The sequence below is a fragment of the Primulina huaijiensis genome, chromosome 7 (genome assembly GCF_012295235.1).
Source record: "Primulina huaijiensis isolate GDHJ02 chromosome 7, ASM1229523v2, whole genome shotgun sequence".
In the NCBI taxonomy this organism is placed as follows: Eukaryota; Viridiplantae; Streptophyta; class Magnoliopsida; order Lamiales; family Gesneriaceae; genus Primulina; species Primulina huaijiensis.
In genome coordinates this window covers 3,535,029-3,557,874 of record NC_133312.1, presented here as the reverse complement: position 1 = coordinate 3,557,874, position 22,846 = coordinate 3,535,029, and the positions used below count along the sequence as shown (strand labels likewise).

Below are 22,846 nucleotides of genomic sequence, written 5' to 3'. Positions count from 1 at the left end.
CATTTCAGATTACATAAAGCTATAATTGATTTTCTTATATCCATCTTTTATAAAAATACATTTTTGTCAATTGCAAGATCATCAAGTAAGTAATTGTTATAGTTTCTGACCTTTACAAAGACGAAAATATTTAAAATTAGTAAAACTATATGTATTCAATCATATATTGTTAAATTTTAAAAACAAACTAAGGCTTTGAAAAATATTAGTTGGATTTTTTTTAATAAAGAAATATAGATAGAATAAATACTCACGAAATATTTATAAGGTCGTCTTTCTTCTATATCCGATAATGCTTCGTATCATTTTTGTGAAATGTAATTAACTGTCGAACTTTCTTCGTAACACCAACCCACATGATTTAATTATTTGGCTTCATTATTTTAATTCGTCATTTTAAGTTAAATAATCTCAATTAATGTAAAATAAAGGATATTTAACATCATATCCTTACACAAATTATGTGTTTTCCGTGGAAAAAATTCACTATATTTACAACCAAATAAAACAAAAGAATTTCGGTATTTCAATATTTTACAAACTAATTGTTTTGGGAAAAAATTATTTTCACTTCATCTATAAACAAATAAAACCAATGAATTTTTGTATTTCAATATTCTCAAATTAATATTTTGTGAAAAAAAATATATTCAATTCATCTACAAGAAAATAAAAACCAAATAATTTTGGAGTTTCAGTTTTCTTGGCAACTTGATCCTTACCTAACATACGTAGATTGACAATTTTGACGTCATCATAATAATTGATTTTACAAAAACATCCTCACAAAATTAAAGATAAACTTCTTTCATATATAAAATCATTCAAAAGATTATAAATCTACAAAATAAAATACATCACATTCAAATTAACAAATATTTTTGTGAAAAGCATTTGTTCACTTCATCTACAAGTAAATAAAAACAAAATAATTTTGACATTGTCTTTGGAGAAGTAGTGAGTAATGCTAATGAATAATTTTTATAAAAATTTATTTATCATAATTTTAAAAATTAACATTCAAATATATATTTTTAAGTTTACAAAAAGCTGTAACTGTTTTGTCAATATATATCTCTTATAAAAATACTCCTTCGTTAATCGCAAGAATATCTCCTAAAGTAATTGTTATAGTTTCTAGCCTTTAAAAAGAGGAAAAAATAGATAAAATTAATACAAATATACTTATGCAATCTTATATCGTTAAATTTTAGTAATAAACCAAGGCTTTGAAAATTATTAGTCGACTTTCCTTTTTATAAAGAAATATAGATAGAATAAATACCCACGAAATATTTATTAGGATTATCTATATTTATATCTGATAATTCTTGTATCATTTTGTAAATGTAATTAAATGTCTAACCTTCTTCATGACACCGACCTTGGTAAAACAAAAAGAAAATTAGTTTAATTATTTGGCTTCATTAGTTTACTTATTCGTTTTAAAATAATTAATCTTAATTAAGGTAAAATAAAAGATATTTAACATCATATCCTTATAAAAATTAAGTTTTTTGTGAAAAAAATATTTCACTTTATTTACAAGCAAATAAAACCAAAAAATTTTTGTATTTAATCTTCTGTAAATTAACTTTTTTGTGAAAAAAACTACAAATTAAGTTTTTTTGTGAAAAAATCCTTTTCACTTCATCTATAAGAAAATAAAGCCAATGTATTTTGGTATTTCAATCTTTTCAAAATAATATTTTTTGTCAAAAAAGTTTGTTCAATTCATCTACAAGAAAATAAAAATCAAATAATTTTAGAGTTTAAGCTTTCTTGACAACTTGATCATTATCTAGCATAAATGTAGTTTGACAATTTTGTCCTGATCATAATAACTGATTTTACAAAAATATCCTTACTAAATTTCTCTTGTATGTACAAACTAAGGACAAAGTTGACAATACACAATAGAAAAATTTTGACCTTGGTTCACACTTTTATAATATGTATAGATTAATTTTTAAATCAAATTAATTCTCTTTTTATTCAATTCATAACCACTCTCTCAAAATAAAGAACACAGTATGTACGTAGTACTAGTATTGTTAGTGTACGTATACCAATTGCTGGTGGAGTATTATATATATTTGAGCTTCACCTGCCACCGCCTCCCGTTTCCCCGCTGAGCTAGCTTTTCCCACACTCCAAATTCATCGTAATTAAATTAAAATTTCGTTGTTTTTGTATACATATTCTTGACGTGCAATAATTATTTATGTTGAGATATCGATCAAATAGTGCTGTTTGAAAGACTATACAGTTTAGAATATTTGAATTGTATCATTACTGCAAGCTATAGTTTTTCGTAAAACGACAAGCAATCAGTCCTACAATTGATATCATAGCTAAAGGTCACGAGTTCGATTCCAATTGATTGCAAGAATTGTAATTATTGAGTGGAAGATTGTTGGGACGCAATAACTATCTCTATTAAGATTTCGATCGAACAGTAGTATTTTGGCTATTACAATTATCATCAGCGGTAACTTTTGGCAAAATGATATACACTACATGTGTTTCCTCTTTCCTTTTTTAATTAGCTATCACATCATGTGGAACTATTTAATTAATCATACACTAAACACTAAGCAATATTTTTTAATTAATTAATAAACTCAGTTAATGAAAAACTAAGATAATATTGTATATATAGTCATATGTATCCTTCTTTCTTTCATTTGATCATAAAAGGAAGGAAAAAAAACCTTTCCCTTTCCTCGTAAGTTCCTCGGGATCTGATCATTCTTTGAAAAAATCACACAAGGGTCAGTTCAAGAAATGTATATCTATACACGCATACATATAAAGCTTGTACATCTACGTGCATGTTATTTTGCTTGCTAGAAATTTTGATAACTTCAATAGCATCACAATGTTCGTAACTGATCATGTTGCAGGCGTGGAACCTGAAACATTGAAAGAATATGACTTCTTTTTCAAATGTTCCTCCTGGATTTAGATTTCACCCCACTGATGAAGAATTAGTTGATTACTATCTCAGAAAAAAGATTGCTTCGATAAAAATTGATTTAGATGTCATAAAAGATGTTGATTTATACAAAATAGAGCCATGGGATCTTCAAGGTACGTAGTAGACTTCAGTATTATCAAACTATATCTCATCAAGCTAATTTGTTTATCTTAATAATTAAAAAAAATTACATTTCAGGGTCTCCTCGATTTTGATTGTAGAATATTATAAATGAAATATGTCGTGTTCATGTCAATAAAAAAGGGTTGCGAACCGGCTTGATTGATTAGCGCCTTTCAGTGTTCATGGTTAGATCATATTCGACTTCATTTTAATCTTTGAATGAAAACCAGAACTGTGCAGGATTGGAACAGAAGAACAGGATGATTTTTACTTCTTCAGCCACAAGGATAAGAAATATCCGACGGGGACTCGCACTAATCGAGCTACTAAAGTTGGATTCTGGAAAGCTACAGGAAGAGATAAGGCTATTTATTCTAAGCATGATTTGATTGGCATGAGAAAAACATTGGTATTTTACAAAGGTCGAGCCCCGAACGGCCTAAAATCTGACTGGATCATGCATGAATATCGACTCGAAACGAATGAAAATGGAACTCCTCAGGCGAGTGCATGTCTTGCATGTTTGATTATCATCTCCTGTCAAATTTAAAAAGATAAAGTTTTATACCTCATTATTTAAAGAATACAAGTTTCACATCAGATAAATTTCACGGTCTAACTTAATGTGATGTAGGGTACGGTCTTTTGATTTTCTTGAATTGAAATAATACAACGATCGATCCCCATCAATTGATTTTACCAGGAAGAAGGATGGGCAGTATGTAGGGTATTCAAGAAAAGAATTGCTGCCACTATACGATATGAGGAAGAACAAGACTCGGTACGTTGGTATAACTGCGACGATCAAGTTTCCTTCATGAAATATTTCGATTCAACTAAGCTAAAATCTCATCCTCACTATACCTGTAAACAAGAACTCGAATCGCAATACGACATTCCTGATCATGGTGCAGCATTTCACAAGCTTCCTTATCTAGAAAGTCCAAAAATACAACCACCATCCACAGTGAATAATGCTCACTGTAGCAGCTCGATAGACGTCCCATATGGTCTCCAAGAAGAACGACTTCAAGAAAGCAAAACTATTCAAATGGACTTTCACGCACTATACAACGATCAAGATGTACTTGAGCAAGTGACCGACTGGAGATTTCTCGACAAGTTTGTCGCATCTCAGCTGAGTCAAGAAAGGGTTAACAACTCCAATGGGGCTTCTGATCAGGTTTTTGAATCAGCAAGCTTCCCAAATTGATCAAGAAATAGTGAAGAAACTGGTATCCAAACATGTATGGAGTATATACTACAGGATAATATATATTACTGGAGCTTTCTAATAAGAATGCATGGTACTGCATAGAACTGACATTGTTGAGTGCTCTTTAATGCAAATATCTATTTGATTAGAGTTGCTTGAGATGTGAGTTACTTTCAAGCTTCAACTTAGAGAAAAGAAGTATCATTTGATGCATGTCCGAGGGGTGCAATGATTTAATAAAAAATTACAATGGATTCTTCCAACATTTGAATTGATCGTGTTTTCATAAAGTAATCAATACAAGATAGTTACAATCAGACGTGGAATAGCTGCTTACTGATTGAAAAGGAACACAAAAAATTCTTGAAAAAATTTACGTATATACATCACCCATTTACTCGGCTACCGACTGTTTCTAGGCCCAAAAAAACAAATGTTACCTCATATTTTCTTCTACCTCATGTACATACACATAAACCAATATGATTCAGCTAACATCACATAGTCCAGTGTCTGAATCAAAAAAACCGTCACGATCAAGGAGTTTGGGTGGAGGAGCACTGAGAAGAGAAGATGGAGAACCATATGCATTTCGCCGGGTATTCCCACAGCCGAGACATTTTCTGGTGCTTATTCCTGTTACAGGATTGGTGCCACTCGCATACTTGCAAAGTGACTGCATAAAAACCCAAACAATGTAAGTATTGTCGTTCTAACCTTGTGAATACACAACAATTCAGGTCCTATATTATATACACTACAAATCATGCTAATTTAAGTTAATATGTACCTGTTTCTGGAGAAGGTCTATAACTGCATCACTAAAATCAGCACGTTCAATTACGACACCCCTAAGATCACTCCGTGTAAGGACACAAGTTCCATAAGTAAAGGTTGGTTACATAGTAAAGGATCACAAGATGTCCCTGCAAAGACAAAAATCAAATACCAGCTATTAAACAACACTTGCAAGATTCTTCAACTGCTCATTGAGCTGTGCCTAGTCCAGAGGCTGAAAAAAGATCCTAACTTTTTTTAACGTCACAGGATCACTAGGTATTAGTTTTTATAACAAACTCATGTGTATAATTTGGTTGTTGCAGCCAATATCAGCACGTTGTTGCTTATTCTCGTTAGACTATCCAAATTTTGAGAAGGCTTATGAATGTTTCATACCAAAATTTTGAGAAGGCTTATGAATGTTTCGCCACTTCTTAGGCTCTGCAATATCCGAGTATTGATATCAAGAAATATTCCAAATAAAACAATTAATACAAAAGAGCACAATGGCAATCAAAATATGACAGCTTTGGATATGAGATCTCTTTGAACTTGCCTATTATTTCTATATATTCAGCTCAATATTATTAGGTGGACTCAACCTCCAGAGCATTATTGAAATGTAATGTTGATGCAGCAATTTTTTCCATGTTGGGTCATGTTGGATATGGTTGTATTATAAGGAATTATCTCGGATATGTACTTGGAGCTATTCATGGGATTTTGCCAGATATTCGAAATCTTTCGGTAGCCGAAGCACTAGGAATTAGGGAAGCCCTTAGATAGATCAAAGATTTGGCTCTCTCTCATGTCATAATTGAATATGATGCTCTATCAATTGTTCATAGATTAAATTCTTCAATTTCGGATTCCTATTCAGTTGGACTTATTTTGGAAGATTGCAAAATATAAGCGTTAAATTTTCAATCTTTATCATTTGTTTTTATTAGGAGATAGGAAAATCATGTTACTCATTATTTAGCTAGGGCTGATGTTTTTTGTCAGGTCTTGAAGGCCGAGTTTACATTCAGCCTCGTGTATTTTAGAATGAGGATTTGGTTTAATCACGAATGAATTTTCAGTTTTAAAAAACAAATTGACAATGCGCCTATCTTTACCATAATCCATTGATTTTGTATAAACTAAGAAACATGCGTCGTGTTTCTAATAGGAACAAAAATAAGAACTCGATAAAAAAGAAAGTCTTAACTCAATACATTCTAAAAATGAACAAAGATTAGGCTGGAAAGGTTTGGTCAATGGGCACATCACTCATTTGCCATATCTGTAGTGATGCAGTGATCCCAGCATCGGTAGCATTGTTGAACAAGAAGATTTTAGCATCTTCGTATATGGCTTTCGTAGGATAAATGCGCGATGTGATGCATGTCCTCCCGCCTTGAGCAAAGCTCTCGACAATCGAGTGATCCACCTGCACGGAACCAGATTTGTTTCAACTTTTACAGTTTTGTTTCCCTAGTTGAATTTGCAACAACTAAATTACCAACAAGTCGAACTTACAAGTATTCTCATAGATAGGTTTTCGTCTTCTAGTACTGGTGATGACCAAAATTCAATTTTCGAGTACAACTATAAAATCAGTTGTCCAAGCTCTAAAGAACACGAAACCGAGGTGAAGAGCGAAAATTCGAACGAGCCACGGCCGAAGGGTTCGAACAGGGTTGTGGAAAAACCTTGCAAAATGGGTATCAATGGATAGCCTTTGTCGAGATCTTTCCGAATATATGCTTATTTTCGAAAATCGATGACCGACAGTGGAGATACGGGCGGTCAAAGACAGACGAAAATTTGTTGAATTTTACAAACGGTCGGGGGAGAGAAAGTGCTTCTTATCTTTTTTTTTCTTTCTTTCTTTTTTTATTTTTTTTTTTATTTTTATTAGCTTCATTAATAATAAAAAGAAAATGGGTTGGGCTTCTTGTTTGGGCTTTGGGGAAGTGGACTCTCACAAGAAGGGAAAACCAAAATAAGACCAGTCTAGAGTTGGTCTCAGGAAGTCAAGAGAGACAAAGTACAAATCAGTCAGGGTAAAGAAAGAGTAAAATGTTTAAACAACTTGGGAACCATATCAGACCGCTATGGATTCATACAAGCATGTGCTCATATTCTTGGCCGGGCAAGACATGTTGAATGATATTGCCCAGGTTGAAAAGTTGTCTCGCTTGGCATCCCGGACATTTGCAGCACTTTGGAGTCTTTCTTGACCAAGCAAGGCAGAGTACACAAGAAGATTAAGTTAAATGATCGTGGATCCTGTCAACCGGTAGTCGAGGTGTTTGTTCTCCTCAACATTTTTAGGTCATCCGACCTTGGCTCACCTTATCCGGTCACCAGCAGGAATTGTCAAAGTCTGTTCCTTTCTATTTAGAACGACCATGAGGAGATGGTAGCGGGGCTCATAAATATATCGTACATCGTAATGATTAATATGACAAATCAGTACATATAACAAAACCAAGGACAATATGGGCCGCCATGTCTAGACAGTAGGCACTGGTAGATGTCTAATCAGGAATATTGTTCAGGTGCTGCAATCAAGATAATATTCTCTTCTATAAATAAACAGATTTGCTAATTCATTTGGGACATGAGATATTACATCTATTGCATTCAATAAATTCTTATTCTAGTTAGTGTGCACTTTACTAACTTGAGCGTCAGAGTGACCATACCGGAAGTTCTTCCGTTGTCCACAGATATTTGCTTGTTGAGTGTGTGCAAATCATCTTACCCAGGCTCATCTAATCAGGTCAAAAATCTTCACAGAGAAAGTACACATCTCTGCTTGGCAGATTGCCATATCAATCCAAGTATCATCATGCAACAAGGACAACTTTTTTTGGATCTCGTATAACCCTGCCCTCGCCCTCGCCCTCGCCATCCCTTTGAACTAAGTTCGGTTTGACAGGTCGAACGATATTGTTCATGTCGCTCCTTCACACAAGTTCCTTCCGTTCAAATATAATCACCCCTGACTAACATCCTAGCCCTACTGCAGCCCAGGCCCATCACTTTTTTCTCGGCCTGCTTACATGGGTTAGACCTTGTGAGACCCCATAGATTTATCAGGATATCATAATTCCTATCGCATCTGAATAAGAAAACATTAATTGTACACATGAATGCTCGAGATGGACGTGGTTATTGGAGAGTACTTTGTCTTGAGCTAATATATAATGTATACTTGTGACTCGGTACCTGAATTCTCATAATCTATTACTATCTTTATAACTTATATTAAATGACGTTAAATGTACAATTTTCAGTAATTTATACATAAATGTATATATTCTTGGTAGTTATCTGGTGCATTAGTATTATATATCTATATCTATGAGTTGAATTGATCTGGTCTATACTTACAGTGAAAATAAATTTTTTTAACGTAAAATTTAATATTTTTCACTCAAAACATCATATATTATATAATATGTTTTTGACATAAAAAATAATATTTTTCACTCAACTCACCATATATTACACGATATCTATTCAAAACATAATTAACAAAAAATTATATTTTTATGGAAAAATTAATACTTTGTACATAAAATATAACACATTTCATATTTCATATATTTTTCACTCAAACAGAACATATAAAAAAAAATTAATAGCATAACTAACAAAAAAACAATATTTTACTGTGAAAATTAATATTCTAGACATAAAAATGTAAAATCTTTAATAGCTCAAATATTTTTTAGGTGAAAAATATGTCACACGAATTTCTGTAAGATGGCTCAAAGAAGTTTGTGATATATTAAATATATAAAGGAACGTGTAAATTATACCTTGTAAAAAATTTATATTAAGTTCAATATAAGATTAGTACTGAAATGAATAAGTGGAAACAAATAAAAATGGATCGAAATATTTATTCTCACTTCTAATTAACTCCACGGAAAGATAAATTTACTTATAATTTAATTATTTAAAAAAAATTCGAACGTAAAATAAAAATACATAAATTTTCTAAAAAGAATTGGAATAGTTAAAATAATCGAAACGTCGCCCAAACTTTCTCTTTGTCGAAATTAAGTTATTCTTTCCAATCCAAATAAGCCCAAAGGATTTTGTAAACGACTCTTCAGCTACTTACCATAAACTTGTAGTTACAAATGAAGGAAAACACACATTCACGCCATACAAAATGGTAAACTCTATTCACTTGTTTGATATACCAGAAAATGTGGAATTCAAATTTTCTGCTGAAACACTACAAAGAATCTACAATTCTGCACAGAAATCGAATCATTTTTAACAGCTCATGAAAGAAACCATACTATAATTAAGCTGCATGCCAATGTCAATATAATGTTCAATTCCCCAATTTGTATCAATTGATACCCATTTTGCACTTGTCAAATTCTTTGAGCAATTTGTCATCTCTAAATCCAACCAAGAATTCAGCAAGTGCTTCAAGAAACAAAGCAGCCTGGTATACACTTGTTACGCTCAATATATCGGCTAAAACGCTCTTCCTCAGCCTGTTGGCATCCACAACCACCCCCACAAGCTCCTCCATCTCCGCCGCCAATGCCTCTTCAACCGCAACCTTCACTCCATCCATCCTCCCCCATTCCGCCCCCACGCTCCTCACCAGCTTCATCTGTGCGTGGCGCGCACGAGCCACAAGGGCGGGCACCATGAGCCTTAACCCACATTCAATCTGATCGACCCTTGTCGTCAAAGCCTTCGATGGGCTCCTCCAAGCCACCGCTACGTGCCACCGCTCGTCAAGAAACTCGCGAGATTCTCGAATCTCCTGAATTGTATCAAGAACGTCACCATCTTCGGATTCTTGATCGTCAAGAAATGATCTAAGGAGATTCGTGAAGAGGTAAGGGTGGAGGTCGGCGAGCCAGAGGAATGGTTTCTCGAGAGAGTTGCGCCACTCGGGGTAAAGGCATTGTGCAACGTCTTCAACGGCGGCGAGGTCCATGGTTTCGTAGTAGGAGCGGATGTGGTGGTGCATGGCGTCGACTTGGGCGGTGAGAAGGGCTGGGGATGTGGAAACAGATGAGAGAGCACGGCGAAGCTGGGGGAGGAGTGTGCCCGCGAGGGTGGCGAACCACTCGTCGTAGAAAATCTTGAAGGGTTTTGAAGTGGCGGCTTTCTTGCTTTTGAAGAGAGCTGATTTCAACATCTTTGGGAAAGATGTAGAAATGGATTCTGTATTTTTGGGCGTGAGAAGGAAAAAAGAGGGAGGGGTGACGGTGACGGGATAGACGTTTTATGGGGTTCAATCCAATTAGAAGCTTTAGAGATAAATTAGTTATAATTTATTTATGTCACAAAAGCGATAATTTTAGTATTTTTTTATCATAATATTAACGTGATACAAGAAATATGACGTGTCATCGAAAAATGATTATGTTTAATCAAAACTTGTTGATATAACAACAGACTTTGTCGACGTAATCGATATTTGTCAACATTTCAGTGAAAAGTAATTTAAAAAACGTGTAAATTTCATAATCAAAAATATAATTTTACCCTAATTTTTATGGATGGATTAATTGTAAGCCATTTTCAACTAGAATTATATTGGAGAATAATAATTGTTTGAATTTTGAGTTACTCAAATTAAACTAACATGATATGAAGGGGTATTTTGTTACATTTAAGTTTTTTAGTGTTATTATTTAATTAATGTATAGATAATTGAGAACTTATAATAAAATTTAAGAACTAGTAATGATTTTTCATATGATTAATTAGGCAAAACGACTCTTCGAGTAGATATGTTAGGACTGGTATTATGGAAATGTGATAGTTTAGTTATTTTAGCGCGTGATTATCTTGTTATTTTATGGATAATTATCAGGTAAATTAATCGTTGTAGTATGAGTATTTTGGTTATTTAAATTTAAATATGGACAATATGACACCAAGATTAGTTATTTTTACCCCCTCAATTTTTATAATATAGTACTCAATAATATATATAGACAATATAGACCAGAAATTAATTATATTTTCTTTCAATAAAAAGTGAGGGAAAAAACTTAAAATGAGACAAATCAATGTATCTTAATCTTAATTCCAGAAGATCTGAAAATATTAATGTCAAAAGATTTGTTTTAAAAAAAAAAAAAAAGACTTGAAAACAATAATGTCCAAAAGTAAAATTGCCCGTTTATTTTTGCCCCATTGCAGTAAGAGCATAGATGTATAATAGCCGATGAAGTACACGCGAACATTGTCCGAAAGTAAAATTTCCCATTTATTTTATTTTTGCCACAGTGTAGTATGAGCATGTCATCGTGCGGCTTCATCTGCCCATGGAATTCATCGTACTCCAAGGTGTGAGGACCTAATTTCCGCGTGGGAGGAAGTAGATGCATAGCCTTTCGCAGAGACTCTTCAGGCAGTGAAGTGCCCAATTTTTTTAAATTTTTTTTGTTTTTTTTGTTTGATCCAACTTCAAGATTTATCTTGTTGTTTTAAAAAAAAATTTTAAAATTTAAAGAATAATTATTAGTGATTGAGATTAGGGTGGCAAAATTTTCCAAAATCAAGACTTATCCCGAATCTCGTCTTATCTATGTCATGAAAAAATCCCAACCCGATGTTTTCCCGACCATGTTAATATAGGGAGAGGGATCGAGGATAAAATCTCATCCCGATGATATTTTCGACCCAACCATAAATAATATTAGAGTGGGTCTCATGTAAGACCGTCTCACGGATATTTATCTGTGAGACGGGTCAACCCTACTCATATTCACAATAAAAAGTAATACTTTTAGCATAAAAAATAATACTTTTTCATGGATAACCCAAATAAGATATCCGTCTCACTAATATGACCCGTGAGACCGTCTCACACAAGTTTTTGCCATAATTATTATTACTAATTTTTTTAAAATATTGGACTAAAATAATTGGGCATAAGCCAATACAGGAATTAATTGTGGACTTAATAATTGTTTATTGTTTATTTTTGAAATGATCGAATAATAGAATCACGAAATGACATTTTATTCTTAGATATTTAAAAAAAAATATTATTAATTTAATTAATTCATATTTATAATTATTTAATTATAAAATATGTAGAATAAGAGATGCAATATGCCCTCTATCTAACAAAATTTATCCGATAATTTGTAATTTGCATGTATTTTGTAATTTAATCTGGAACATTTTAATCTTATTTGTTTTTAATGAAATATTTTTTCCCTTTAGAAATATAAGTTTCTAAATAGTATTTTTTTAAATTTTTTTAAAAAATAAAAAGAATTTATTTTAGTTTTTTTAAATAAAACATCAACATGAAAAAAAAAATTTATCTGGATATCTTGTCCTTGTCCGACATGATCCCGAATATTGGAGTCCCGACATGTGTCGGATACGGGATAGAGAGAAGAAAATATTCTGAATTTTTATCAGAACGAAAATTAGATAAGAGGGTTACGGGACGGGTTACTATTCAATACTACTCTTAGCTGGGATGATATAGTAGCTGAAGATCAACTTACATGATTAATACCAACTACTAAAAATTTAAAAATATTTTAAAATCATAAAAAATCAGAAAAGTAGGAAAAATCTGGAAAATTTTAAAAAAATCTGAAAAAGGGAATGTGTTGACATTCAGAACGGAGAACTGCACTACAAGCTTACTTGACCGCCTATATTTTGAGTTTACATTGATATGCACATTAGAATTCGACGACTTTTTAATCATGTATAATTTTTAATTGTGTGTATTTTAGTTTTTTTTAATTACGTGTAATATTTAATTATGTTTTAAACATTATTTATCTATAATTGTATTTTTTAATTATTTTTAAAAATAAAAAATTATTAAATTAATAAAATCAGAATTTTATATCATCTCAATAATATCATTCAATCACAGCAAGCAGAATTATAAGATGATTTTGAGAACTATAAGGTGATGTTATGAACTGTTGGATCAATTAAGTTTTGTTAATTTAACAAACTGAACTAAACTGAAAATGAGTTAAACTGAACTAAGTTAAACTAGACATGAGCTATGCTGAAATTTTTGTTAGATAGATAGTTTGAAGCTTAACGGATATCTATAGTTGATCTAAACTGGAAAGACATTCTCCGAAAAATCAGTTATGCTACTCAGGGTTCTAAAGTTGAATTATGGATAACGTCTTCCTTACAAACAGTTTATGAATTGTCAAAAATCTGCGAGCACTACCTACATAGTATGATTTTTTAGAAGGGACGATGAGAAATAACTCAACTGATTTCAAATTTAATTATTTGATTTTACTGACCGTTGGATCCAAATCTCAGAAGGGACAGTGAGAAATAATATTTGATTTTACTAACCGTTAGATCCAAATCTATAAATTAAAGAACTTATAAATCAGTTAAGTTATCTGGAATTATCAAATAAAGTTAAATATTCAAACTTTCAATAGCTCAACTGATTTCAAATAACATTAAATTCATATTTGAATTTTAAAAAAATTAAAAGAATATGTATTTATTTTTTTATTTTTTTTCAAATATTTAATATAAATGAATACATTAATATTAATAAATATTTTTTATAGTAATTTTTTATAAAAAAAAATTAAATATGAAAAAACTTTGCTTTTATTTACGTAGTAATTAATAATAAATAATCTGAAGAGTGTAATTATAGCCGTTAGATTCGGTAATGAGACCACTTACAAAGTTACAATAATCACCGACAGAGCTATCCGCGGTAAAAATGGGACCACGTAGAATTCAATTTCATTCACCCAACAAATCGCCTCCACCAACCATAAATAACCACCATGCCACGACCACCACCTCCTCAGCCCCCGTCGTCTCTCTTCCTTGTACTAACCACCATCTTCCTCCTCCTTGCCGACGCCACCAAATCCCAAGACTCCGATCCCGAATCTGACTGCACAAACAAATGGATCCACATCCGCCACCTCCCGCCTCAATTCAACCTCCACCTCCTCGCCAACTGCTCCCAATATCCTCTGTTCGACGATTTCTGCCCTTATCTCTCCAACCATGGCCTCGGACAGAAGACGCACAACAATTCCCACAGCTGGTACAGAACCGACCCTTTTATGCTTGAACTCATCTTCCACCGCCGTATGCTTGAATACCCTTGTTTGACCTCTGATCCGAATCTCGCAAACGCAGTTTACATCCCTTATTATGCTGGCATCGATAGCTTGAAATACCTTTTCGGCCCTGAAGTCAATTCCAGCTTCAACCATGGCTTGGATTTGTTTCATTATTTAGTACATGTAGACAACCCTTCGGTATGGAGAAAGAATCAGGGCCACGATCATTTCTTGGTCATGGCACGCCCGGCGTGGGATTTCAGCCAGCCATTATCTAACGATCCGCCCATTTTCGGGACCTCATTTCTTGAATTGCCTGAATTTTTCAATGTCACGGCGTTGACACTTGAATCGAGGGCTTACCCATGGCAAGAAAAAGCAATCCCATACCCGACCTCGTTTCACCCTCCAAATTTAGCTTATCTAGAGTCTTGGATCAATAGGGTGAGGAAATCTAGGAGAAACACGTTGATGTTATTCGCTGCTGGAGGTGGGATTTCCGCTAATCCCAATATCAGAAGAAGCATTAGGCTTGAATGTGGTAATAGCACTAATATGAATGCTAATGGCACTGGATCATACGGTAAGTTCTGCGAATTTGTGGACTGCTCAAATGGGGTATGTGAACATGATCCTATAATGGTGATGAAGCCAATGCTGCAGGCTATTTTCTGCCTGCAGCCTCCGGGGGATACGCCGACTAGGCGTTCGACTTTTGATGGCATTCTCGCCGGTTGCATACCGGTTTTTTTCGAGGATTTGTCCTCGAAAAAGCAGTACGGGTGGCACTTAGCAGAGGAGGAGTACAATGAATTCTCTGTGTTTATATCAAAGGAAGATGTTGTGTTTAAAGGGTTGAAAATTATTGATGTATTGATTAGTATACCAAGAAGTGAAGTAAGGAGAATGAGGGAAAAATTAGTCGAGATGATTCCCAGACTAATGTATAGAAAACACGGGGGTTCGTTGGGGTTGAGAAGTAAGAAAGATGCATTTGACATTGCAGTCGAGGGGACTTTGCAGAGGATCAAATCAAGAATTGAAGAATTTGCGGATCAATGACTTTTTTTTTTATTTCCATGTAATTGTAGATTGTTTTTCGTCTTTTTGTATTAAATTATATTGTTAAGAGAGGATGTATGAAAAAATTAATTGTTTCACTCCTTCTTATACAACAATACATTAAGACCTTAAAGGAAGCAAATTAAAAGGAGAAGAAATGGAGAATAAACAATTAATTAGCTTATATGGAATCGAACAAGCGATAAGGTGATTTGCAGTAAGAAACCCAAATGGGCCGAAATGGAGTCAGGACAAGTGAAATGGAATAGTTAAAAACTAAGAGCAAGGAAATGTGTTATAATTGAATGAACATTCACATCTCATTTCTTATACTCATGATTGATATGGCGTTGGAATGAGAATGTTCATTTGAATAGACAAAATTAATTTCTAAAGATTTTTTTTTTTTTTGCAACATATTTTAAACTTGGATGAATGTGAAAGGGGTTGAAATTAAAAGTAGGAAGTGATTGTTATACAAAAAATATATAAACTTGTTCAGCCAATTCCAACAAGCACCAGTGGTCTAGTGGTAGAATAGTACCCTGCCACGGTACAGACCCGGGTTCGATTCCCGGCTGGTGCATTAAGCTTTTTGCTTTCCAAATTCTTTACATTTTCATATTATTGTATAATGATAATTAAAGAGGTTAAATACTAGCTAAAACATAATTAATGCAGTTTATTCAATCTAACTAAACCTAGGCAGGCGTTGATTGTTTTTATTTTTAAGTAAAACTAAAAAAATTTCCAGATAAATAATATGCTTTTTGGTCAATTAACTTCTCTAACCAAATAGTCGACAAATATATAATAAATAATCAGAAAAGCCCATTTCAAATTTTAAAAAAAAATTGAAACTTAACACACCTTCGAATACTCTCTTACTTTTCAATAATATATTTGTTTTGTTTTGCTTTTAATCATTATTTGGATTATGAAACAAGCAAAGTATAAGATCCATTTTGCCTTCCAATCTCAAAGCTCCTGAGTGTGTGTGGATTTATATTGTCAATTTTTTCGTTTATTTGAATGGAAAAGGACTAACGTATCCAAATTGTCACAAAAGCAAAACACTTGAGTTGGGTTTTGAATATTATTCAATCCAGATAAATTAATCAAATATACTAATTTATGTTTGTTCCTTCCTTCCTTTAAATAAAATTTTATTTCGATTGTTTTAAAATTTTCGAAAGTTTTATTTGACCAAGCACCTCACCTGGGCAACCAAGTAAGAAAAAAAAATGTTTTTTTTTTAATATTAATCATAGGATATGGCGTATTTTGTTTAATTTTATTAGAAATAATTCGGAATTATTAATTTCAAGTTATGAAATGTAAATTCATTATCTAAACTAACCCACACAAGCACACAACGTCCAGTCGATTTTTCTGATTTTTAACTCAATTAACATTTAGGAAAATCAGTTATTATATAGAGAAATATAGATTGGTACAAATCCGAAATTCACTTCCTACCCAAATGATCTTTTTCAATAGCAATTGTATTTATTTGTATGTAAATGTCATTAATATTGAACTTCATTTTATATTAGCTTCAAAATACAATATTCAAAACATGATATCACAAATCATTAGTTGATTATTAACAAAAAAAGCTTTTACCGTTTCACGGGTTAATTTTGAGATGATGATTTTCTATTCAATCTGATCTATGAAAAATGTTATTATTTATTATATCAAATGCATTTTTTTTACTCCAAATATAGATTCAGTTAACTCATCTCACATAAATAAATATTTTTTCACTGGGAGATAATTGCATTAAATATCCTTTTGAAATTCTCGTTAAACTTATATCTTCTGTGCAACGGATTTGAGCATTTTAGTTTCTCTATTAATATGTAAATTGTGTTAATACTCATGTGAAAATTATTTTTGAGCTAATACATACTTTTTAACGGATTTGAATATTTTAGTCCATATGCTTTTTTTTTTCATACAGACCCCTGTCTCTATGATAAAATGACGTCAAATACCTATCAACGTCTTTTCATTTTTTTATTCTTTTTTCGCATTCAATGTAAGATTACTTGACGCAATTAAATCGAAACAATTGTGAGAAAATTTGATTTGTAATAGAAGATGAAATTTTTTGGAATTAATTGGCTAAGATATTGAACCAATACCCTTATTTATAATAGTATTAGCTCAACGAAAATTTAAATTTGTTCAACATCTTAGTCAATTAATTAACAAAATTCTTTTTTTTCTACTACAAATCAAAGCTTACCACAATTGTTTAGATTTAATTGCGACAATAAATCCTATATTGAATGCCAAAAAAGAATCAAATACATGAAAAAAACGTCGATGAATATTTGATATAATTTTCTTATAGAGACAGAAGTATGCACGCTCAAAAAATATAACTGATAGACTAAAATGTTCAAATTTGTTTCCTAAGGGTGTTAGCTTAACGAATTTTTGTACAGATGTATTGACACAATTTACGTATTAATAGATAGACTGAAATGTTCAAATCGTCTTAGATTTGATATACTCATTATTCAATTAATTAATAATATAATAACTCATAAAATTTTTGAGACAGTCTAATAAATCAATTTTATAATATATCTATTTTATTTGGATTATTTGAAAAAAAAATTATTATTATTTAGTATAAAATTTATGAAAAAAACAAAATTAATATTTTTTCGCGAATCCAGATACGTTATTTACTTATTCCTAATAATTTATCGTATGAAATGATTTCACACTTTTGTCCTTTTTGCAGTAGTAACTGTCGCAGCAAATCCTAGAGTTGNCACAAAATGATATGAAATATGCGTAGATCGCAATTACATAAAATCACTTCACAGAGCCCATAAAGAAGGAATTTTTCTTACCATTCCTTCCCTACCGCTGGTTTTCTGAATCCATCCCACGATCTTTCATTTCTTTCTAAAAATTTTTTTGACCCATTTTCTCTTCCCCATGCGTGAAGGCCGCGTGCGTGTTTGCGTAGAGCATTTATTTCTATGTTGTAGAATCTCTTAATATGGTTTGTTTGGTGCGCTTTACACTCCCAATGGCTAAAGTCTCCGCCTTGTGTTGTTTTTAGCGCTCCCTGTTTCTCGATCTCCTCTTCTCTTCTGTAAGTCCAATCTCTTTCTTTTTCTTTATCTATATATATATATATTGTAGAACACTGCCTGTATATAACTTGGCAAAATCCGGGAAACGGCGGAAATATGTTTCCACGGTTTCACATTCTATTGGAATAAAATTGGACGGTTCTTCAGAATTTTAGAAGATGGGAAAATTTATTAACAAGTTTTGAGTGATTTTGCTCTTGTTTTCATCTTCTGTTTCCGATGTTGTGCATATTGCTCTGATCTTTGATACACCCAGGAAGCAAAATCAAGAATTTGTCGAAATGTTATTTTTTATCGGAGTATTTGATATCCAACCAAACAGGGTCTTACAGCAAATTGCATGTTCCTTTCGTTTTTCTGTGTTGACTTTATTTGTATATTTGCAGTAGTGGATAAAGGAAGCCTTGCCTAGTTAAATATTATTGTGAATAACTCGAAACCGTCTTGGTCTTTGTCAACCTTTATTTTATTTTGCTTTTTATCCCTTTATTTTTGTTTTATGTTCGGTACCAACTTGGAACTCTTTGGCCAGTTGAGATATCTCTTTGCCTGTACCTAAGGAGACTACTATGATTTTCTTGAACTATAATTTGGAATGCAAGAAAGTTTTGTAGAATAAAAATGAAAAGGAAAAAAAACAGTCGTTAACTTCGAGTAAATTAATCTTGTTTGGTGGATTGAATAACGAATCACATATTGTGAACGGATGGGCTAAAGGTGAAGTCTTTTGGAAAGGGGGACTTAACAGGAGATAGGGTGTTACCCGTTCAATAGGAATAAAAATCAAAGTTTATCTACGGATTTTCTAAAACTCCAAGTCCTCCCTTGTCGATCCTCGGTTTCCGTTTTCAAAATCCTGAGCCATTGTGACCTTTCCAGTCTTGATCAGTTTTGTATGCGTTTCGCAATAAGCACACCACAAGTGTTCTAATAGGAGGAAATTGATATATGTAGAAGTTTTGCAAGGTTCAATATTTGAGTTATATTGTAAAATCAGCCATTGCACTTCGAATATCCGGGCTGCCTTGGTGGTGTTTTTTCATTTGGTAAAATGTTAAATAAATTAAACCATTGACAATTTCTTTTCCTTCGCACTCATCTAGTGCTGTTCTCAGAATATACATGTAGATGACATAAAGATGCATTCTTTTCTGTTTTATAGAATGACTTCAACGGTTTAATTTCCCATGTTTTTCCGAAGAATTTTGATCGTTATTTCATAAGATGATGATAATATGTGTTATATTTGCTGTCATCCTGTTTTTGGTTCTGCCATTGTGTTTTATGTTGATATTAGAATCTATGACCACAAGTTTATATTACATTATAGAAGATCCTCATAAATTTCCTTCGTGAAAGCCCGGAGGATCCAAGGTGAGGATGTTGATAAGAGAAGGTGATTTTGAACTGAATTCGCTGCAAGGATTTGACAAATCATCGCAAAATGTTCTAGCTCAAACTATGGTCGGGCAGGATAACATATTTAGGAACCAGGTAGTTTAATTGGCTCTAACAATATTGTTTAGATCGAAATGTCCACACATCTTGTTCACGTTTGAGAAATCTTGAAATTTGTGCTTCACTGAATTTCTTGATTTGTTCATGATTTTAGGTTACCGAGCTCCATCGGCTATATCAAGTTCAAAAGATACTCATGCAGGAAATGGACCAAACAGTCCGCAGTCAGTTTCATCTCCGCGGAGAATGCCCAAATTCTTTTGTTAGTCCTTTTGTAACTCAAAATTTTGGCATGGAAAAGAAATTGTACAATTAACATATATATTTATATGTATGTCTAAGTTGTCACAGTACTTATTTCGAATATGGTCACGTTCCTCAGATTTTCATGCCAAGACATATGAAGGACGTTTTTTTGCCAGACCATGCCAGCACGTGCTTGAAACCCGAGCAAAGACCTGATCTGGAACGTCCTGTCAGTTTCAACACTAATCTGAGTGGAGACGTTCTATATGAGAAGTGTGGGCGTGTTGCTACTGGAGCATTTGTTCAAATGAAGTGTGAATTCGATAATATTAGAGTATCTCCCACAGCAGAACTTGAGCTCTCTCTGAGTATAAATACAGAAACTTGGAAATCATGTTTTGCCGAAAAATCTCGGGAGGGTCAGATTATTTGTTCACCTTCCCAACACTACACGATTCCAAAGAATTCTATTGAAACCTCTGATGGCAATTTAGTTACCATTACCTCGCCTGAATATTCTACTTTCTCTGATTATAAGCTCAACCTTGAACGCAGTAGCTGTACAAGGAGTAAGAAAAATGATGGTTTTTATTGGAATGCAAGAATCAATCCGCTGGCAGATTTTAGAACAAATTTTCAGGATAAGAAACCGACAATCCAAGGCGTGTCCTTTACTCCAAGATTTCTGCTGCTCCTCAATCGAAGATAGAACATTGTCCTAATTTTATTTAGTTCGATTTTAATTTGTGTTCTACTTCTGCAGGGGTTGAACAATGCCATGACGATCTCACATGCAAAGTTAAGTCAACGACGAGAAAGCTATTTACTTCTCATGAAGTGGTTGAATTGGACCTTAACAGGGCTCTTGCTCTTCCGGAAGAGTTGTCTTTCAACTCAATTGATCCCTTGCTATCCTATACGTCAAAGTGTACCTTTTCGAGCCTCAATAGAAATGAACAAGAGATAAAATGCTCGAATGATTCTTCTAATTCAGATCAGCAAGAGATGATGGATTCAACATTGGCAACTTCTCCAAGCAAAGATACCAGTAAAGTTAATTGTGTTGAACTTTCCTCGATTTGTGGACCACCATCCACATCTAAAAAACCCGGCAGCTGCAGTGACAATACAGCATTCAAGCTAAAGTTACCCCACAGAAGCTGTCAGACGATATCTATGCATGAAGTGAATGCTGAGAAACGCCGTGCATCGAGTCAAGTATTAGCTGAAGGTGCAGGGAGCAATAAGTTTCCCATCTCAAGCAAGTCTGATATGACACGGGAGGACATATCTAGCAACATAAAGATGGGGCAATGTGGTGTTCCTATGGATAGATCATCTACCACATTCCAAGATCGCGAGTCCTTTATTCCTGCCAAGAAATTATGTCAGCAGAGTAGTATCCCTTCAAGTAAACCCAAAAGGAAATTTCAGGCCTCCAATCAAAAGAATAACGAGTTGCCAGAAGATAATTCGGTAAAAAATGGAGCTGTCTCACTTTTATATCTCTCGTCAGCTTGTTCAGCCAAGGATCAAGAATATGTTCCTATTTCCATTCGAAGAAGAGAAATCTCAAATGTTGTAAGGGACGTGCCACAATGTTCATCTGAGTCATACGAGTCAATGGTGTTGAAGCAACCGGAGATCAGCTTAGACGCGTATAGTGTGACATCTACTCCATCTGAAGTGAACTTCTCAAATGCAAAGGATTATGGAACAAAGTTGAAAAGAGGTAGGAGAATGAAAGATTTTCGAAAGGAGATTCTGCCTGGATTAGCTTCCCTTTCAAGACAAGAGATATGTGAAGACATAAGAATCATGCGCGGAGCTATTAAATCGCGAGAATACAAGAATCGATCCAAGATGAGAGTAATAAGTGATCGCTTTTCTCCCTTTAAGAGTAAGGGATCAGGGCATAGTCGTGGAAGGCGACGATGTTACTCTTAAACGCTGTTTTTACTTTGATTTGTAATGCGTGAGACTAGTTTTAGGAGTTGAACACTTGCACCTGTTTGAAGTATGCCATATGATAAGAACAGTTATTTCTGTTATAACATTGGTTCTGTCCAAGATTCTTAAAACATATTGTCATGTTTGTTTTTGTTTCCAAGACCTTTTTCGTTCCTCAGAATAAAATAAACAAAGTCACTTACTCTTACTTTAATTCTAAATTAAAATTTTCACTATTTTTAAAAAATAATTTTAACCTAAAATATAATATAGTAGAAATGTAAAATAATATATCCAACAAATTTTGATATTTATATTATTAATCATATTTTCTCAAAACTAAACCTAACACATNTAATAAATAAAAGAAATATGACTCTCATTTAGACTGCTTTTATTAATTGGTTTACGAGTTAAATTAGACTGTATCAAAATTCCATCTTTTTTTACTTATGTCATTGATTTCACATAATTTTTCTTCTGTCATAATTTATAATAAACTATATTATGGAAAATATTTCATAAATTATTTTTTCTCAAACTTAATTTATTTCTTTAATTCCATTACAATTTAAATCCATTCATTATTAATAAAAATGTGACAATTTGATTGTTAAGTATGTTATTTTGTATTTAATATAACAGAAATATTATCTACTACTATTTTTAATTTTTAGCCGTTTTAATAAGAATTTTTTTCCCCTAGTTCTCCCAATGTGTATGTCTCTTGTGAGACGGCCTCACGAATCTTTATCTGTGAGACGGGTCAACCCTACTGATATTCTCAATAAAAAGTAATAATCTTAACATAAAAAGTAATACTTTT

At 32.9% G+C, this 22,846-nt stretch overlaps 4 protein-coding genes, 1 long non-coding RNA gene and 1 other non-coding gene across 11 annotated transcripts; 4 read left to right on the top strand and 2 right to left on the bottom strand.

Moving 5' to 3' along the window:
- Positions 1 to 2,885: 2,885 nt before the first annotated feature.
- Positions 2,886 to 4,460, top strand: LOC140981265 (NAC domain-containing protein 7-like). 2 transcript variants are annotated; one of them, XM_073447618.1, is made up of 3 exons: positions 2,886 to 3,093; positions 3,334 to 3,605; positions 3,807 to 4,460. In XM_073447618.1, exons 1-3 carry the CDS (start codon positions 2,934 to 2,936, stop codon positions 4,314 to 4,316), a joined length of 942 nt encoding a protein of 313 aa, XP_073303719.1. In that variant the 5' UTR covers positions 2,886 to 2,933; the 3' UTR covers positions 4,317 to 4,460. The 2 variants fall into 2 exon arrangements, with proteins under 2 accessions (XP_073303719.1, XP_073303720.1); XM_073447619.1 differs by having other exon boundaries at positions 3,334 to 3,609; positions 3,811 to 4,460.
- Positions 4,461 to 4,564: 104 nt separating this feature from the next.
- On the bottom strand, positions 4,565 to 6,954 carry LOC140981266 (uncharacterized). Of its 2 annotated transcripts, XR_012176063.1 has the most exons (4): positions 6,621 to 6,954; positions 5,496 to 6,531; positions 5,110 to 5,245; positions 4,565 to 4,995 (listed from the first exon to the last, which is right to left on the bottom strand). It is a non-coding gene; the product is annotated as an uncharacterized lncRNA (long non-coding RNA). The 2 variants fall into 2 exon arrangements; XR_012176062.1 differs by having other exon boundaries at positions 5,110 to 6,531.
- A 2,505-nt stretch (positions 6,955 to 9,459) lies between these two features.
- LOC140980801 (protein INAPERTURATE POLLEN1) lies at positions 9,460 to 10,296 on the bottom strand. The gene has a single exon (XM_073446853.1). It carries the CDS (start codon positions 10,267 to 10,269, stop codon positions 9,460 to 9,462), a length of 810 nt encoding a protein of 269 aa, XP_073302954.1. The 5' UTR covers positions 10,270 to 10,296.
- Positions 10,297 to 13,847: 3,551 nt separating this feature from the next.
- Positions 13,848 to 15,326, top strand: LOC140981264 (probable xyloglucan galactosyltransferase GT19). Its single transcript, XM_073447617.1, has one exon. It carries the CDS (start codon positions 13,895 to 13,897, stop codon positions 15,242 to 15,244), a length of 1,350 nt encoding a protein of 449 aa, XP_073303718.1. The 5' UTR covers positions 13,848 to 13,894; the 3' UTR covers positions 15,245 to 15,326.
- Positions 15,327 to 15,759: 433 nt separating this feature from the next.
- Positions 15,760 to 15,830, top strand: TRNAG-GCC (transfer RNA glycine (anticodon GCC)). The gene has a single exon. It is a non-coding gene; the product is annotated as a tRNA-Gly (tRNA).
- A 2,212-nt stretch (positions 15,831 to 18,042) lies between these two features.
- Positions 18,043 to 22,182, top strand: LOC140980380 (uncharacterized). Of its 4 annotated transcripts, none has more exons than XM_073446168.1 (4): positions 18,043 to 18,365; positions 19,726 to 19,860; positions 19,979 to 20,086; positions 20,207 to 22,182. In XM_073446168.1, the coding sequence occupies exons 2-4, from the start codon at positions 19,747 to 19,749 to the stop codon at positions 20,777 to 20,779; spliced, it is 795 nt and encodes a 264-aa protein (XP_073302269.1). In that variant the 5' UTR covers positions 18,043 to 18,365; positions 19,726 to 19,746; the 3' UTR covers positions 20,780 to 22,182. The 4 variants fall into 4 exon arrangements, with proteins under 4 accessions (XP_073302269.1, XP_073302271.1, XP_073302270.1 ...); XM_073446170.1 differs by having other exon boundaries at positions 19,700 to 19,860; XM_073446169.1 differs by having other exon boundaries at positions 19,697 to 19,860.
- Positions 22,183 to 22,846: the final 664 nt, after the last annotated feature.

Excerpts from the sequence above, each read along its gene's own strand:
- LOC140981265 (XM_073447618.1), top strand. The coding sequence starts at position 2,934 with ATGACTTCTTTTTCAAATGTTCCTCCTGGATTTAGATTTCACCCCACT. Across the intron at positions 3,094-3,333 it reads AGAGCCATGGGATCTTCAAG|AACTGTGCAGGATTGGAACA; the intron begins GTACGTAGTAGA and ends AATGAAAACCAG. Across the intron at positions 3,606-3,806 it reads ATGAAAATGGAACTCCTCAG|GAAGAAGGATGGGCAGTATG; the intron begins GCGAGTGCATGT and ends TGATTTTACCAG.
- LOC140980801 (XM_073446853.1), bottom strand. The coding sequence starts at position 10,269 with ATGTTGAAATCAGCTCTCTTCAAAAGCAAGAAAGCCGCCACTTCAAAA.
- LOC140981264 (XM_073447617.1), top strand. The coding sequence starts at position 13,895 with ATGCCACGACCACCACCTCCTCAGCCCCCGTCGTCTCTCTTCCTTGTA.
- LOC140980380 (XM_073446168.1), top strand. The coding sequence starts at position 19,747 with ATGTTGATAAGAGAAGGTGATTTTGAACTGAATTCGCTGCAAGGATTT. Across the intron at positions 19,861-19,978 it reads ATAACATATTTAGGAACCAG|GTTACCGAGCTCCATCGGCT; the intron begins GTAGTTTAATTG and ends TCATGATTTTAG. Across the intron at positions 20,087-20,206 it reads GAGAATGCCCAAATTCTTTT|ATTTTCATGCCAAGACATAT; the intron begins GTTAGTCCTTTT and ends CACGTTCCTCAG.